The sequence below is a fragment of the Balaenoptera musculus genome, chromosome 6 (assembly GCF_009873245.2).
Source record: "Balaenoptera musculus isolate JJ_BM4_2016_0621 chromosome 6, mBalMus1.pri.v3, whole genome shotgun sequence".
NCBI lineage: Eukaryota > Metazoa > Chordata > Mammalia > Artiodactyla > Balaenopteridae > Balaenoptera > Balaenoptera musculus.
Window position 1 is genome coordinate 81,937,833 of NC_045790.1, and position 18,041 is coordinate 81,955,873.

General features: G+C 50.4%; 1 protein-coding gene across 6 annotated transcripts in view; it reads left to right on the forward strand.

The window, feature by feature from the left end:
* Nucleotides 1-18,041, forward strand: part of CCDC180 (coiled-coil domain containing 180) — a 55,641-nt gene that overhangs the window by 10,100 nt on the left and 27,500 nt on the right. For all 6 annotated transcript variants that reach the window (XM_036855309.1, XM_036855310.1, XM_036855311.1 and 3 more), the window contains exons 8-18: nt 216-379; nt 1,734-1,853; nt 5,402-5,481; nt 7,800-7,888; nt 9,611-9,733; nt 10,852-11,025; nt 11,868-11,983; nt 13,049-13,175; nt 14,823-14,862; nt 14,992-15,428; nt 16,686-16,912. In XM_036855309.1, coding sequence (XP_036711204.1) covers nt 216-379; nt 1,734-1,853; nt 5,402-5,481; nt 7,800-7,888; nt 9,611-9,733; nt 10,852-11,025; nt 11,868-11,983; nt 13,049-13,175; nt 14,823-14,862; nt 14,992-15,428; nt 16,686-16,912 — 1,697 coding nt within the window. The remainder of the gene's footprint in view (nt 1-215; nt 380-1,733; nt 1,854-5,401; nt 5,482-7,799; nt 7,889-9,610; nt 9,734-10,851; nt 11,026-11,867; nt 11,984-13,048; nt 13,176-14,822; nt 14,863-14,991; nt 15,429-16,685; nt 16,913-18,041) is intronic.

Sequence of the window (18,041 nt, forward strand, 5' to 3'; positions counted from 1 at the left end):
GGGTTCATGGTTAAGCCTTCAGGAAAGACCCTTGTCATGTCCGTAGCTGCTGAACCCCAGGCAGCTTCCTTGAGTGCCCAGCGACCCCACAGTACTCCTCAGACGCTGCCACGGCCCTGCTCGGCCCTCGGCCCGCAGCTCACCAGCCCTCTCTCCAGCTGAGCCTTGTTCTGACCTTGGAGAACAATCTAGAGCCTGCCCACCTGTGACTGCAGATCATAAACCACGCCCTGCTGGGCAACCGGAGGGCCCTCGCCCAGCTGTTTGTCAACCTGATGGAGGCCACGCTGCAGCAGGAGCTTGACGGCCACCGCCGCTGGCAGGGCCTGCTGGATGCCTGGAAGGCTCTCAGGAAGGAGGACCTGGTGCAGGGTTTCAGGTCGGTGGCTGCCCACACCACCCGAGGCCCCCCCCCTGCCCCCCTGGGCGGCAGCATAGGCGGGCGAGGGGGGCACCTTCTCCCTCCCTTTGTTGTTACTTTAAAATGCTCTTGCTTTTTCTGGTGGTAAAAGTAATAGGTGCTCTTTTTTAAAAGTCAAAATAGATAAAAGTATAAGGAAGAAATTAAAAATCACCATTAATTCCTCACCACAGTGAGAAGCACGGCTGATATTTTGGTATATTTTCTCCCAGGCTTTTTTAGACCCATACTGCGCATGTAGATTTGTATCTTGTTTTCTTCATACACATTTTCTCATAAGCATTTTCTGAGCACTGTACAAATTGTTTGAAAATGTTAGTCTGATTATCTGCCCGCTGTCCACTCTTTACTATTACTGGGCCAAGGAGAATGGCCATCCCTCAGGCTTGGGACACTTCCCACCCTGTGGTAGCAGGTTTTACCCATGGGAGGCAGGGTGAAGAGAGGGCCCATCTCCAAGCTTCCTCCACCAGATGGCACTTTTGTTAATACTGACACAAGGGTCCTGGAGCTTTTGGCCAATAAGGAAGGCTTTCTTTTGCTAAGACTCTTGGGACCAAGATGTCTGAGGACACCAAATAGTGTCTGTCTGTGCTGTAGCCGTGGGGGTGGGAGGCCCATCTGTACCCCCGCATTTCTAGATGGAGAGCACCAGAGTCGGACGCTGGGGAGGAAGGAAAAGTATGTTGAGGTCTGGCTGCACCTGTACTTTCCCTGTGACCTTGGTCAAGGGCTTGAACATGCAGAGCCTTTTTCTGCAGGCGCCGTGATGAACTGGTGATAGGGTTTCAGTGATGGTCAACAAGATGCTGCATGGAAAGTGCCTGGTCTTGGCCTGGGCTTGGGCTTGGGAGGTTGTTAAGATGTCAGTAATCATCATCGGCAGTGATGGCAGGAGCTGACATTTCCTGGGCATTTCCCAGGAGCCAGGCACAGTGCTAAGGGCTTTGCTCACATTATCTTGCTGGGTCCTCACAAGTACTCCTTGAGGAAGGTACTGTCATTAGCTCCATTACAGAAGAGGAAACTGAGATTCAGCGGGGGCAACTTGCCCAAGGTCACAGAGCTGGAGGCGGCAGTCAGGACCCACACCCGATCTGTGCCTGCTGGTCCCTCCATTCTTCTCTCCCCCGCTCTCCTTCCCTCTCTTTCCTCCCTCCTTTCCTCAGAGGCCCGGATGGAGGGGAAGGAGCTGGGAGTGGTGTCCGGGTGCTAGGGTTCTGAACATTCTTACCATGGGTCTCATCCCTTCTCTCCCATCCACCTTGCCCCTCCTCTCCTCTGCATGGTGCCAACGTGTCTGGATGCCCAGTGAGTTCATGGCCAGTGAAAGGATCCAGACTCCTCCAGCTGTGAAGATGGAGTTGGAGACCATGTTTAAGAACCAGAGCGCCCTGCAGCAAAAGCGGCTGGACCATCTCTGCACCATCTGGTACAGAAGGAGGGGCTGCTGGGGAGGGGCACCTTTCGGGGGTCCATGGGGGAGGCAGGCACAGTCCTCAGCGTTGACCTTTCTTCTGAGGTGTCCTCCAGACCTAGCCATCTCCCAGTTCTCTGGTCCTGGGCTGGTTGCCTGGGTCCATGTTCTGAGGTGTCCCAGCCCTAGTGGCAACAGGGCACATGACACATTTGCTGCAGGAAGAAGTTTAGTGTGACTCTGCCAAAGAGCTTGGAGCGGGGTAATGGCAGGGGCGAGGTCGGAGGGGAGCGGGGGAAGGAGGGGCCAGGTCAGGGGCTAGACTTTTCCCTGAGGGCAGTGGGGAGCAGAGTGGCTCCATCAGCTCTGCAGTTTGGAGGGTGGGTAGAGGGGTATGAATGAAGCTGAAGGCTCGGAGGTTGATGAGGAGGCTGCTGCCATCAGACAGGGACCTGTCAGAGGCTGTGGACGCTTCCCTCAGACCTGGGTCCACCTCTGATCCCATGATAAGCTCTTTGGTGGGGGCATACTGAATGTTCTAGACCCTGGAAGCCCACCGTCTGGGGAGCCTGTAGCATCCACCCTCAGCAGGATGGAGCCTGTGTGGTCCTGCAAGACAAAGACATTTCATGTGTTGGGACCCGTGCACCTCGTTGGTCCCTTTCACCCTGGTGACGCTGGGATGCAGGTTCTTCCCGTCTCCCCACTACAGAGCTCAAGTTCTCCTGGGACATAAATGACTATTAGGACCCCCACAGCGTGAGCCAGAAGGACTCCCTCAGGACTGGCATCTCCTGCCCCACGTGCAGCCACATTTTCATGCAGTGTGACATTAACAACGTGGATAAAAATCTCAACACAAGGAAAAGTGCTTTTGTTGTTTTCTCTGACTCCACTTGTTTCTGACTCTGAGTCCCTGTTCATAAAGCTGGGCAAAACTTAGCCTTTCTTGGGGATCCTGTCCACTGAGGGAAAGTTACGGAATCCCACCCAAAGCCAGGCCTGGTGGTGGGAGTCTGGTCATCAGTTTGGTCCACACACATGCAGCTGGGCAACTGCTGCTGCTTCCAGACTGTTGGACGCAGGAATCTTGAGGAGGCTTCTCTGAGCCCCTGAGTCCTCACACCCAGGCAACCGTTGCTGTCCAGAGATGTGGGTCTTGCAGCTGCTCTCACGGTGCCACCAGGAAGTAGGCTGGTGGTACTGCCAGGCTGGCACTGCCAGGCACCCTCCATCCTGCTGTGTCTGCACCTCCCTCCAGCCCCTTTCTATTGGGTGAGGAGACAGTCCTGGTCCCCAGCGTCCTCCTCCTCCCCGGGGCTCTCAGCCCACTCCCACAAATGCCTTCTCCTCAACAATGTTCTCGACTCTCCTAAGAACTTAGACTTTCGCAAACAAAATGCAGAAAGATTTTTAGGCTGATGTCTTTTATGCCCCACCACATCCCTCATACAGGCTGTGAATATGGGGCTGACTGCTGCCTGAGTGGAGGGGAGAGACAGGGCCAAAGACCTGGAGAAAAATGCATTCATTGATGCTTCTGGCCAAAGCTGGGACACACTGTAAAATGGCAGTGTCTGCAGGCAGAGCATGGAGCTAGGTGTGTGATGTGACCTGGCCTGGAGGAAGGTGGGGGCAATTCTAAGAAATCAGAGGCAAGAGCACATTTATAGGACATAGGACCCAGCAGTGGGGATATATAGAAAGGTGAAGTCAGGACATAATCCCACTGTCTGGAAGCATTGCAAACACTATGCTTAAACACACAACTTAAAGGTAAAGTTGCAAAGCCTTGATCACAGAATTCCAGTGAGTGTCGAGCAAAGGTTTGGGTTTGTGGTGTTTGTGCAAAAAGGTCTGGACAGTTCCCGCAAAGCACACTGGGTAGACACCACCTATGTTTCCTTGACCTGTCAGCAGCTGCTAGGGAGCCTTCTAATCAAGCCCGAGGAACTGTTCCATGGAACTGCCTCATATGGGATCACACGTAGCGCCCACGTCCCATCCTGGCCCAGAGCTCCAGGCCTTCCTCTGTAAACCCAGAGCCCCAGAGGCCTGGCGAGGATCCTTGTTTCGGCGCATGCCAGGCCCTCTGCAGGCTTGTGGGCAGTAGTGGCAGAGGGGTGGGGAGTCTTACTAAGATTCCCAGGGCCCCAAGAGGGAGTTATCCAAAGTCCCAGGAGAATCCCCATGGATTTTCCTGGACCCAGTAAGTATGTGTGCATATAATTTTAAAATAGTTTTTAAAAATAAAATTTGCATTTTGGAGTAATGTTAGATTTACAGAAAAGTTACAAAGATAACACACAGAATTCCTGTATACTCCTAATCCAGTTTCCCTAATGTTGTCATCTTACACTGCCAGTGGACACTTGTCAACACTAAGAAATTAACTTGGATGCATTCCCATTAAGTAAACACCAGACTTTTTCGGATTTCACCAGTTTTTCCACTAATGTCCTTTTTCTGTTCCAGGACCCAATCTAGGATGCCACAGTGCATTTAGTACAATGTTTAGACTTGAGATTATGCCCTGCACACTCTTGTACCTACCTTTTGCTCTTTACTGTCCCACTATGAGTGGGCTGCCCTAGACCATCCTGGGTTACACGTCTTGTCCTGACATAATTGTTAATTGCATCCCCCTTTCACTGGCAAAATGTCCTGGTTTGGACAGTAAATAGCATGTCATACGCATTTTTCCACCTCACTAAACACCACCTATAACTTCCTTAGTGGCTTAAAGCAACAATCATTTTTTGCTTCTTATGATTCTGTGAGCTGGCTGAGTGGTTCCCTGTGGCTGGGCTGGATGACCTCACTCCCGTGTCTGGAGCATCAGCTGGGACAGCTGGGACCTCTCTCCACTTGCTCTCTCAGCCTCCAGGAGGCTAATCCAGGCTTGTAGGCATGGTGGTGGTGCTGGCAGAAGAGCTCCCTACAGCAAGAGAGGGCAAGCGGAATGCATAAGCCCTTTCCCCAAGCCTTTTCTGTGTCATGTTTGCTAGTGTCCCATTGGCCAAAGCAAATCTCATGGCCAAGCCCAGATCCAGGGGTGGAAAAATAGACTCCACCTGCTGGTGGGAGGACCTAACGATACTGACCATTTTTCAATCTGCAACACTCTTTTTAGTGACTACAGAAGAGACTTCATGTATTTTACTTAGACAATTCCCTATTGTTGGAATGAAGGTTGTTTTTGATTTTTTGAGTGTTTATAAACAGTACTGTTAAGCAACTGTCTTAATGCATAAACTTTGTATGCATTTTATATTATCTCTCATTAGGTTCCTCGAAGTGGCTTCCTGGGTCATGTGATAACCATTTGTTTTTTTTTCCATTAGGAAAATTCAGTTTTATTTTCTAAGTAACAGGCTCAATAATATTATTAGACCTTTTCACGAGGTATGCTTTTGGCACCAGGAAATCCCCAACAGGTCCCTCATTTCATCGGTATTTACGTAGATACTTCCCTAGACCCGTGTTCCTTGAAGATGCTACCAATTTTAGTAAGTGAATGTTTTATTCAAGTATGGCTCACATGTCACATCTTCCTTCCCCAGTGACCTCCTGCCCCCCAATTACAGCAAAGCTCAGCTGACTGAATGGCGTTCTACTCTCAACTCCCTGAATAAGCACCTCGGTGAGTGAGCTCTGTGGGACCCCACTTGAGTGTCGCCAGAACTCTGCTCAAGTAGTAGCTTTGTAGCAGCTTCAGTCTGTCAGCCAGTCATTTATGTGAGAGTCTGTTATAAACTCAGGAGTAGGTGGCAAGTCCCTCTTGGGGAAGAAGGATTGGGGTGTGGAGAGAAGAGTAAGCTCTGAGGGTTTATCTCGGACCCCCAGACCTTGCCTGGCAGGGCCCCTCCTCCTCCCACCACCTCCCAAGTCACTGCCCAGCTGGTCCCACACTCTGACCCCTGACCACAGCATGGAGCCAGAGGGATGACTCCAAGGACCACCTGTGAGGATGGCTCAGGGGCCAGATCCTGGATGTACGAGGTGCACTGTCCCCACTCTGGGACCTAGGGGAAGTCATGGCCTCTCTTGGCCTCAAATTCCTCCTCCATAAAATAGGAATCTCAGAAGGAGTAATAAAGGTACCTACCTTGTGGGGTTGATGTAAGAATCACGTGCAATCCTGCAGTCCAGTCATAGTTCAGTGCCTGGCTTACTCAGTGCTCAAGAATAAATGGTAATGTTTAGAAATTCTCTATAACCAGGGTCCTCAAACTCCAGCCCATGGGCCACAGCCCATTAGTAAATAAGGTTCATTGGGACACAGCTCCACTCATTTGTTTACATACTGTCTCTGGCTGCGTCTGCTCTATAACAGCAGAAATGAGTGGTTGCGGCAGAGACTGTATGGCTCTCAAAGCTGGAAATATCACTATCTAGCAGAGTTTGCCAAGTCTTGCTCTAGAAGATATATGCAATACAATATTTCAGTCTCCTTTGAGGCAACCCAGTGAGGTCAGTGGTGTCATTGCCCCTCTGTGATAGAGAAGGATTCAGAGGCACAGAGAGGTGAAGTGTCCTGCCCAAGGTCACACAGCTAAGGAAGTGTCACAGCCAGACTTGACCTGGGTGCTTTGCTTAGTAGTACCCACCACTGCTCCCAGGGCTCTCGGGTTTGTAATTCCAAAGGTATTATATTATAATACCAAGCATAAGAGCCCTGAGACCCTAAATAATAGCAATGGCTGCCATTCACTGGGCGCCTCCTAGGAACAAGCGTGGTGCTGGGCCCTGGTAACCAGCAGGTGGATCTCTCTGGAGTGCTTCCTGTCCAGAGCAGAAGTCAGACCACGCAGGATGTTACAGCAGGGAGTGGACAGGTGGCCAGCTGCATGAATGTGTATTTGGGGGCACAGCCTGGTTAAAGGTTATAAGACACCTTGCCAAGGAAGTGATCATCCAGTTGAGACCTGCAAGGCAAGTACAAGTTAGCCAGGCCCAGAGGTCAGGGGAGCTTTCTAAGCCGGAAGACTAGTATGTGGGGAGGCTGAGAGGCCAGACAGAGCTGGGGCCTTCAGGGAAAGGAGAAGGTGGCAGGCGAGGCTGGAAGATGACAGAGGGCCAGACTGTGCTGGCCATGTGGCCATGTGCGGAAGGCTGAACTTTATCCTGAAGGCAGTAGGAACCCAGTGGAAGGTTCTGAGCTGGGAGTGATAAGGTTAGAGGGGGGAACGGATCAGAGGGGTACAGGAACAGAAGCACAGAGACCCGGGGGGGCTTCATCATAGTGACTTCACAGGAAGGGTGGAGGTGTGCTGGCCTAGGCAGCGGCCCTGGGGATGGGAGAAACCAGCGTTATGGCCTCTCCTCAGCAGTTCCACTACACATCTACCCTCCCCAGTGTTCTAACTGCCATCCAGCCTGCCCTCCTCCCAGCCCTTGTCAAGGAACAACCACCACACAATCTTTGTGTTATCTTTCAGTTTCTAGAACTGCCAGGAATATTAAACTTCAGTTCCTTATCTTAGACACCAAGAGATACACCGAGGTGACTATAAACTAGAAACAGTTTATAAACTAGAGCGGAGGAAGAGGAGAAGATCAATCAATCAGTTAATCAGTCCATCAGCTTCTGAATGTTCTGCTGGTCCATTCACTTCTTAAGGGGTTCACCACACACATGATCTGTAAACGCTCCTTAATTTGCACCCGGTTACTGTTTCGTGACTTGGTGCAACTCCCCCAAAAGAATTTCACCAGCCTCGAAACTGAGTCAAGAATTAGGGTCAGAACAGAGAAAAGTGGCTCCTTATTTGAGGTCCTTATCTTGGGGCGTCGGGAACTTTGAGGCAAGGGAGATAGCAGCCCCTGATCTAAATTATCCCCGCTATTGAGGCACTTGGCTGGGGAGAAGCCTCTTCCCTGAGCGACGGGGCAACTCCTCTTCCCAACCTCCCCTCTTCTTCTGGAAGAGCTGCTGACGTCTTTTTTCTGCCTATGGAGACGCCTACCACGTGGACTGCATGATGCGGGTCCGCTTGCAGTATGAGAAGACCTGGCAGGAGTGCCTGGCCCAAGTGCAGAAGTGCAAGGTGGGTGCCCCTCCTGGCCCGTCTGAGGAGAGGAGCACAGGGCATGGCCCTGCCCCTCTCCAGCCCGCACCCCCTGCTTTCCCTCCACGCTGGCCTCTGGGCATTCTGAAGCTGTTCCCTCAGCCTGGACCCTCTTCTCCCCAGCTGTTCCCACCCACCCCTCAGTGGCCCCCAACATGACCTCCTCCAGGAAGCCTTCCCTGACCCCATGGACAAAGTTTCACCCTCTGATCACCTCAGCCTTCACCTTTGACCCTCTGTATCACTTCACTTTATTTATTCAGTGGAGGTCACGTCATGGGAGTTATTTCCAATGCTTCCCTTTTGTAAATAGTGTTGCCACTGGCATCACACCCAACTTCACTCCACCCGCCCACCTCTGTTAGAGGGTGAGACAGCGAGTCCTCTCACAACCCCCTTCAGTTACAATGCCTGGTTTTCTGAGGTGCAAGGACATATTGTGTCAAAATGCCCCCTCCCTGCCTCCTTGGGAAGACCGTTTAGATGAAAACCCCCCAAAAGCCTAATCATTTTGAAGATGGTCTAACCTGCCGGCTCTGGCGGTAGGAGTCCCCAAGCCATGAGGGTCTCACCTGTGGGCCCCAAAAAGCTCCTGTTCCTCCATCCACCCCTCATATGTGTGTCTGTCGAGCTCTGGCTCTGCCACCAAGACCCTGAGGTGAGCAGAGTTCAGGGGAGCAGAGCGCTGTCCAGTGCAATGCACGGTGCGGGTGCTGTGGCCTCTGGGGGCTGTGCCACACTCTTGCACCCACTCTCATCAAATCCTACAAGGCCCTGCAGCGTGGGAGTCGCTGGCCCCATCTGGAGATGAGAAGACCAGTTTGCAAAAGGCCCAGGGGCTGTCCGAGCCCACAAGGCTCTGCCCACTTGCCCTGTGGCCTTAGGGGCAGTCACGTGCCTCTCAGTCAGCCCTTTAGGGGCGTCAAACTTTAGGAGTAAAGCCTGGAGGGAAACCTTGTGCCCTTGGAGAGCCTCCCCAAGACCACACCCCCAGCGCTCACCACCTCGTCACTCACCCCCTCCCCAGAGCCCCACGGCCCTGTGGCCCGGAGTGCTGACGCCTTGTACCCATGCTCATGGCCCCTGGTTGGGTGCATGCAATGGGTGAATGCTGACGTCCTCATGTACCCCAAGAGCACTCTGAGCCTGACAGAGGGCGCCTGGTGTTCCTGGGCAGCGGCATTGGAAGTATACCACTGGAGACACGTTTTTAATTTGGGGGAGGTTGATTTATTCTAGATTTTGTGCATAAATCAAGTCTTTATTAACATAGAGAGCTGGCTCTCCAGTTGGCATAATTCCAGACAGGAAATGGGAGCCGTGTCTGGCTTACAGCAACACTGAGGCCGTGTAGGATGGTGGTTTATGCCTGTAGGGTCTGCAGTAGGACAGTTCTGAGTTCAGATCCCAGTTCCACCACTTGCCAGGTGCGTGACCTCCAGCAAGTTCCTTCACTTCTGTGAGCTTTAGTTTCCTATCTGCCAAACGGGACTAATGAGAACACCTCTGGGGGATTCAGTGAACAGGGGCAGCACACAGCACCTGGACACAGTGGGCAGATAAAGCTGGACCGTCTCCGCCGCTGTGGGAGTTTCCGCCGAGTTCTCGGGGACGGCTGGGAGGCGATCTCAGGGGGCAGGACCAGCCCTGAGGTGAAGCCCCCATCAGCCCTAAGCCGGGCTCTGCCTTGTTCCTCTCCAGAAGCAGCTGCTGGACTGGAAGGCCTTCACTGAGGAGGAAGCAGAGAGCCTGGTGAGCCCGTCCTTCTTCCAGATGGTGGGAAATCTCCAGAGCAAGGTGGAGGAGGAGCTGGAGGTGTTGGATGTGCGTAACGGGGGACCTGTGCAGCTGGGGAGCAGGATGGGGGGCACCCGGGGTGCTGGGCTGTGAGAGGAGTGGGAGCCCAGGGGCTTACAACTTTGCTGTCACTGGTGTGTGCAGCCCCTCGGAGCAGTGCCCCTGTGCCGGGTGCTCCAGGCTCACCCCTTGGTGCCTCAGTCACCCGCGGACTCCGATTGAACAGTCTCGGGCAGTGAATGCTCCCCGAGCCCTTGCCAAGTCTGGGTGCTGAAGGTCACAAGGAGCAATAAGCCTGCATCCCATGATGCTTAGAGTCTAGAGCAGGGGTCAGCAAACGTTTTCTGTAAAGGGCCAGATAGTAAATATTTTAGGCTCTGTGGGCTGTCAGGTTTCTGGCACAAATTCTCGCTCTGCTGTTGTCACACAGAAGCAGCCCTATGCAATGCAGAAATGAATGGGTATGGCTGTGTTTCAATAAAACTTTATTTATGGACACTGAAATTTGAATTTCATATACTTTTTACATCATTAAATATCTTCTTTAGATTTTCTTCAGCCATTAAAAAATGTAAAATCTGTGCTTAGCTCCCAGGGTTAAACAAAAATGGGCAGGGGGCTATATTTAGCTCACAGGCCACAGTTTGCCAACCCCAGACCCTAGGAGAGTATAAAAGACACACATGAAAGAGGGAGAGGTGAGGATTTAAGAGTAGACTGTGGTGTTTGGCTCAGGTGCTGAGTCAGGGAATCCAAAGAAGGAGGGATGCCCCAGGCCAAGGTGGGTATGGCCCACCTGATGTCAGGCTGGTGTCTAGGGTGGCACCTTCTTCTTTGTAGGCCCCAAACTCCATCTTCTTCCTGTCAAGGACTTCAGTGGACACGGGGCAGGTCTAGAGATGGGACTTCAGGTCAACCAGTCCGAGGGCATGGTCTTGGACAGACCAGAAATGCTGTCCCAGCAGAGAGGGGACCATGAGCCACGATGTGGCACAGAAGATAACCTTGAGGGATGGTGCCCAGGCAGTGACGGCCAGTGACATGGGCCTCCACTGGCCGGCGAGGGAGCCCCGTGAGTGGGGCTCTTCTCCTCAGCCTGGGCCGGTTGGCACTTAAGTCCCGTTCTCTGGGTTCTGCCACCGCAGAAATCCTTCGAGGCCGTGGCGAAGCAGACAGAGCGGCAGAGCTCAGGTCTCTTCAGCTATTTCCAGGAGGCTGTGCAGCTGTGGGAGGTGCGTCGGAGCATGCTGCCGATGCAGGAGCTGGAGCTCGAGACGAGGATGGAGCGGCGGCGGCAGAAGCACAGCCGCGAGAGCCAGGTGTGGGCCCGGCATCCAGGTAGCCCCCACGAGGCGTGAGCGAAGGGCCACACCCAGACTGTCAGCTGCCCAGTGGCTCTGCTTGGTGGCCCATGAACTCAGCCAGCGTTCAGGTGCAAAGCAAAGAAAAAGAACTTCAATCCATACTTCACACCGTATTTTATTTTTATAGAAAAGTTAACCCCAAATATATCTTAGACTCAAATGTAAAACCTCAAGCTATAAAACTTGAGCAGATAGGAAACTGAGGCTCACCTTGGTCACGGGGCTGCATGGGAGCAGAAGAATCCTGCCAGGGTCAGGTCCAGGTTGTGCGATGGGTGCTGGATCCAGACATGTCTGTGAGGGGGTCTGCGTGAGAGACAGACAGACTGGGCGCGTGGAGCATCTACCTCTGGCAGTCATCCTGTCCCCACAGGACATGAGCTGGCCCCCAGCCACCTGCCTTCACGCAGTCTAGGGGTGGAGGGATGCACTCAGCATCTGACGTCAAGCACAACAGGTGAGAAGGAGAGCAAGGAGTAGGTGCCTCCGGAAGGTGTAGCGGGGGCCTGCCCGGGCAGGCTGGGGGTGAGGGACATGTCCCTGAGGAGTCCCATCTAAGCGGGGTCTCCAGGGATATAAAGTAGACAGAGAAGAACATTCCAGGCAGGGAAAAGAGCCCAAAGGCCCAGAGCAGTGAGAGTAAGGGTGGTGGTACATTTGGTGCCCCTTTTGTAGAAAAGAGCCTGCCCGGGGCACCTGGACCTCAGCTCCAGGGGCAGGGTCTCTGCGTGTCACGTACACTCGTCGAGCTCTGGTAACTCACATCTGCTTCCTTCTGTTTGGGGTGTGGCTTCCAGGCCCAGGAGGCTCACCTTGATAAGCTCTTGGACCAACTGAGGCAGCAAAGCTGTGAGAATACCCTGAAGTTACACCTGGAAAAGGCCAAAGATTTTCTGAAGAATATGAAAAGCAGGTAGGCAGACCAGACTCCAGAAGGGGATGGCCTGGAATTCATATTCAAGATCAGAGGGTGCCTGCCTAGGAGCCCAACCCAATGAGGCCTCCAACTTCAGGGAACATTGTGGTTCTTTGCAGCTCTACCCTCAGCCAACACAAAAGGTTTCAGGGAGAACTTTGATCAGAAAAGTTTATGGAGGGAGGTTTCTAGGCCATGTAGTTTAAAGGTCAAGAGCATGGTCCCTCCCCCCACCTTCTTAAATTTTAAAACATACATGCTTTGTTAAAGAAAAAAAAAGTTAAATGCAAACATGTAGGAAATTCTCCTAATTTCTGCCCAACTCGTCCTTTTTGTGAACATAGACATTTATAAACGTGGATATATATATATACACATACAGTGTTTTTAAAATAAGAATTGTTCTATGGCTGCAGTTATATTTTCATTTTTAAATGACTATCCATTCATTAATATGGATGCTTCATAATGATTTAACCATCCTCCAACTGATTAGCTTTTTAAGACTGGTGCCAATCTCTCAATATTAAAAACAGTTCCCTGTGAACTATCTTGTACCTTTGTGCCTTTGTACAGCTAATTCTGTAAGGACTATTCACAGAAATGGAACTGCACTGCCAATTGACTGCAGTACTTAGGTTCAGAAGTACGTTTTAAAGCGAATAAGTAACCCTCTGAACCTTGGTCTTCTTACCTAGGGAACAGATAAAAGTCTGGGCCTTGGGGTTTTGGAGTGCTTGATGGGATGATATAGGTAAAGTTCAAGGACAGGGTTAGTACAGTAGACAGGAAGTAGGAACCCATGTTACAACATGCAGAGAACTCTCTCGCATGTGTTTCCTAAATGTTCTACAAAGAGTATGTATTCTTTGTATGATCAGAAAAATAGCAAAACAAACCAAAGACTGTTGTTGTAAAAGGAAACCTACGCAGTAGCTCTGCACAGAACTAAACGCCAGGTACAAGCCCACCTCCATGCGGTCCGAGGCATGGCTCTTGGCTGGGGTCTCTCACACCCAGCTGACCCCCCTTAGACAGTGGTTTCATCTCCCTCCCTCCCAGGTATGAGAGTTTTCATGGCCTCCTGACAAAGGAAGTGATGGAGTACCCAGCGATCATACTGAAGGAACTCAACTCCTACAGCTCCACCCTCAGCCAACACTTCTGTGTTCGTGAAATCTTTGAACAGGTATGGAAAGAGATACAAAAAATCCCAGCTGCTCACCAAGAAGCAGTGGGGAGAGGATGACTTCTAGGTCTTATTTGCCTCAATTTTGAATGCCTCTCTAGGCTGTGGGGAGTTAGAATCTATGTCAGGACATCAAGGAGTGAGAAGCTAAAAGCGTCTCCTAAAGAGACCATCTCTTCTCAGATTAAAAGAGGTTGAAAGGCTCAGAATCCAGGCCTCAGGCTTGAATGGAATTATAATTAAAAGGCTAATTTATGTGACTCTTTGAGTTCCATTCACCCAACTCACCACTGCTGCAAAACCCTCCTAAAATACAGCTCTGATGTACCCACTCTCCTGCTCAAAAGGCCCTCACCAGCTCTGCAGCCCCTACCAAACCCAGCCCACAGTCCCTAGATGACCTCAGAGGCCCCCCGCATCTGGTTCCCTCCCTGACTCTCCCTGCTTCAGCAAACTCCTCACTGTTCCTGCAACTGCCACTGCCCCCTGCCCTTCCTCACCCTGCTCCTCTGCTGGGATCCTTCTGTTTCCACACACCCCAAACCCACCCATACTTCCAGCCACTACCAGTGACAAGATCCCACCCACTCACTCTGACCCTCATCTCCCTTTCCTCACCCCGTCACCTCTCCTTCCCCTGAACGTGCTTGTACGTTGGTCGCTGTCAAATGCAGGAGTTCAGGGCATCCTACTGGAAGGGGTTTTCTTGAGGGGCAGGTGTGCCCTCCTAACTTTCGTCCAGCTTCGACTGCCCTCAGCGGTGTCCTGCACATTATTCAGACACACTGAGTGCTCCCTGGTAAATGCACGAATGCCCGGAGTGTCCTGGTCTGACTCTCCCAGAGTTGGCTCTTTCCCACATACACACCCAGAGTCCTGCACGGCCAGGGCTGAAGATACTTGTGGCTGACACTGAACTTGGTGAGGGTTTCCTATAGGCGTGGGGTTCCTGACTCCTCAGAGAATCCCTCCCCTCAGCAGGGATCCCTGTCCCAATTGCTCGTAAATGCTTCATGTGGCACCTGTGTTGAGGTGGAACTCAAGCTGTCAGTGGGGAAGCTCACTACCTTTGAGGTCAGTCTGGTTGCCTGGGTTAAGGTGTAGGTGCTACTGTGGTCTCCGTGTCACAGGGAGGACACTGAGCCCGTAGGGTTTAAGGGGCTTGCCCAAGGTCACCCAGCTTGTGAGGAGCTGGAATTCAGATCCACCCTTATCCATGGCACACTATATCCACAACTTCACCCGCAGCCTGTGAGAGAGGGAACTTGTAGTGTTGACGAGGGGGCTCCCAGATCCTGTAAATCATGTTCATTCTGCATGTTTGCATCCAGCACTGGTGCAGCAGATTCCTGCCCCTTTGTTTGCATCCCTCCATTTATACTTTCTTGTTTTTTGCTCCAGATCACTACTAAAAATGTGTCAGAATGAGATTTTATTCTGTGATGGCCACTGTGTGATGAAAGCTTTGCTAGCCTGCTTGGGATTAAGGAAAACTGATTGGGAACACCCTGATTACCCCTGTGAAATAAGTGGTCAAGGCCTGCATCAGATGTAGAAGGGGAGGGGCGGGACCTTTTCCTTAAAAGAAAAGATACGCCCTCAGAAGTGGCACTCTGCTAATTCAGTGTCCGTGTTTTTGCCTTGTAGAACTTGGAGGGTGAAGTCATTTTCCGATTGAGGGCACCAGGTAACACTTTTACAATTCAAGTCTGAGTCTCCCCGACTCCACGCTTGTATATCTGGGAGACTGGGGAGGCCCAATCAGGCTGCATTGGTAACCTGTCTCTTCCTGTGCTTTGGGCTTGGTCATCAACAGAACCACATGAAAAGCAATTCCAGGAGAGAATGAGAAAACTGAGGGGTAAACAGAGGCCTAAAGCAGACACGAGCAAAGGTGAGGAAAGCGTAAGTAGGGAAACGAGTTCCCTCAGGCCAGCAGAAGAGATAGAAGAAGAAGAAGATCGAGAAATCGAGTCCCCCACCACTCAAGAGGTGGTAGTAAGCCCACAGGAAAAGTCTGTACTGAGTGAAGAGATGGATGAGTCCAGAGAGGACTCTATTCCGGGATTAGAAGAAATGCAGGTTGAAAGAGACAGCTCCTTAAAATCACCCCTGAACCAGGCAAACATGATGGTTCATGAAGAAGAAGAGGAGGAGAAGAAGGAAAAGGTGGAGGAGGAGAGGGAGGAGGAGGAGGAAGAGGAGGAAGAGGAGGAGGAGAAGGAAGAGCGTGAGAGTTCATCTATGGATGAGGTAGGCCAGCAGCGGATTCACTCTTGGGTATGGAAGGTGTGCTGTGTTCACTCCGTGTGTCCCTAGTACAAGCTGGGGTCCCCAGTGGCGCAGTCTCCACTGGGGTACATATAGAGAATAACAAATGTATGCACACCTTTTATTTTTGTCAGCAGGGATCCAATTCTTATCTCACAGCAATGCTTTTTAAAATTCACCTTCCTCTCCTCACATCCCATCTTGCAACCTACTCTGAAGTCACCCCTCAACTTTCCTCATCCCTCCCTGGTCCTCTCTCTTTCCCAGCTCCTCTTTATTGTGTAGACCAACTTAGCCTCTCCATTCCTTCTCTCTTCCCATTCTCTGCTTATGTAAGAAAAAAGATCCATATCCAAGTTGGCAGATAGCTCTCCTTAGAGTGCAGGGAAGTAACTCTCATATTAATAAATTTTGTCCTCAAAACACATTCAAACTCACAGAACAGTAATTTGAATTCCATAATCATGAAATTACAAAAGACTCTTTTCCGATATTGCCGTGGAAGAATTGGCATATGAGACCTCTTTTTGAACAGGGACCCCAAACTCAAATGCCCACAGGCATGTAATAGAAAAGAGGGCTGGACACCAAGTGTAAAATAGTGCCACATGAGAGAGACTACTGTCTTAGTCCTTTCAGGCTGCGCTAACAGAACACCACAGACTGGGTGGCTTATAAACAACAGACATTTATTTCTCACAGTTCCGGAGGCCGGGAATTCAAGATCCAGGCGCTGGCAGCTTCAGTGTCTGGTGGAGGCCTACTTCTTGGTTCACAAACGGCTGCCTTTTTTCTGTGTCCTTACATGGTGGAAGGGGCAAGAGCTCTCTGAGATCTCTTTTATAAGGGCACTAACCCCATTCATGAGGGACGGCTCTGCCTACATGACCTAATAACCTCCCAATGCCCACCTACAATTACCAACACACTGGGGATATGAATTTTGGAGGGACATCAACGTTCAGTCAATGGCAGCCATGCAGCCATTATTCAGTTCCAGCCAACAATGCCCTGTGGGAATGTAGGCTCAGAATTGCCAGATTTTCTCATTTTTAAAAGAAATCAGAAATCCAGATTTTTAGGTGGAATTTCCCAATTTTAAAAGGCACTGTATGGGCAAAAAGCAATTATAGGCAAGATTTGTCCCACAGGTTTACAACCGCTGATGTCAAGGAACCTGTGGTAGGATCACCAAGTCTGTTTGATGATGGCAAGTCTAAAGTCTTGTTTTCTGCTTAGGTCAGAGCCCAGGAAGAGAGTCTGGGAGCGGTCTCCCACGAGGAAATGGAGTCCTTCACAACCTCCAGTGGGAACACTTACTTTGTCTTCCTGCCCCTGGAACAAGAAGAGAGTAGCAAGAGGCCCCATTCCAACATTTCTGCCATTCTATTCAATGACAGTTCCAGTGCCAAGGTCCTAGAACAAGTGATCATTCCGTCCGGACTAGTTTTAGAAATTAAGAAACAGTGAGTAAAAAACCCTTTTATTCTCATTCTCCTTGAGCTTTATTAACAAGGTGAAATAGTATAATGCAAGATTGGACTAGTTTCGATCGAAAAGAAAACACGTAGGTAACTGAGGGTAGAGATGAGAAACACAACACAAAGTAGCAGATGTCCAGGGATTTTTCGCAGTCACAGATATCCTCTGTGAGAGTGAGCCCTCTGCCTGTCCCAGGATGACTTGCTGGCCTGGGCCTTGTATCAATACATAAGAAACAGGGTTTTCCCTACAAGGTGTTTCTGGGTTCTAGATCCTGGCATGTCTGTTAATATTAGAGTTCCTTTTCTTTTCTTTTTTAGGAAAATTATATAGATATAGACCATAGTTATGAGTATATCAGTATGGTATTTTGCTCTGGTTATGTGACACATTTAATGTAGAAAATTGAAAAAAAGTACAATGAAGAATATAGAATAATTTTACCACTGAACATTTACCGCCCCTAACTCCCAAATTTCTTTCTGGTCCTTTATGTTTGAATTTGGAACAAATGTGAAAATTTGCATTTGGCTCTTGGATAGCATTTGCATTGCCCTCCTGATACTACAGTGTCATAGCTAGGACTAACCAGCTAAAGGTCACCTGGTTAGTCTACCTCCCATGTTTACACATGGACAGGAGACCAGAGGCAGGGAGTAGAAGGAGTAAAGTCAGGCCTTTGGACTCTATTCTCCTTCACCTCAGCATCATCTCACCTTGAAAATGTCTTCTGACTTGAACCTCATCCTCCTCCTTCCTCTGTCACAGGCCATTGTCTGCCCTCTCCATAGACCAGGGAATGAAGAAAAGCAAGGACCACCATCGGAGCTAATATTTATTGAGAAAGTTTAATACTCTCAATAACTAAGAGAGGGGTACTGTAATTAGCTCATTTTACAGGTGATTCTAGAAACTGAAGCTCAGAATTAATAACTTGGACAAGATCTCTGAGATAGGAAGTAGTTAAATCCAGGATATGAACCTAGACCCTGTAATTCCAGAGTCTTGAACCAAACACTATGCCATCTGGCCTTGGGACCAACCAAAAAAATAGTTCTGTGTTCAACGGATTGGATTTGAATGTTGAAGCATAGCATACATACCGAAAAGTAT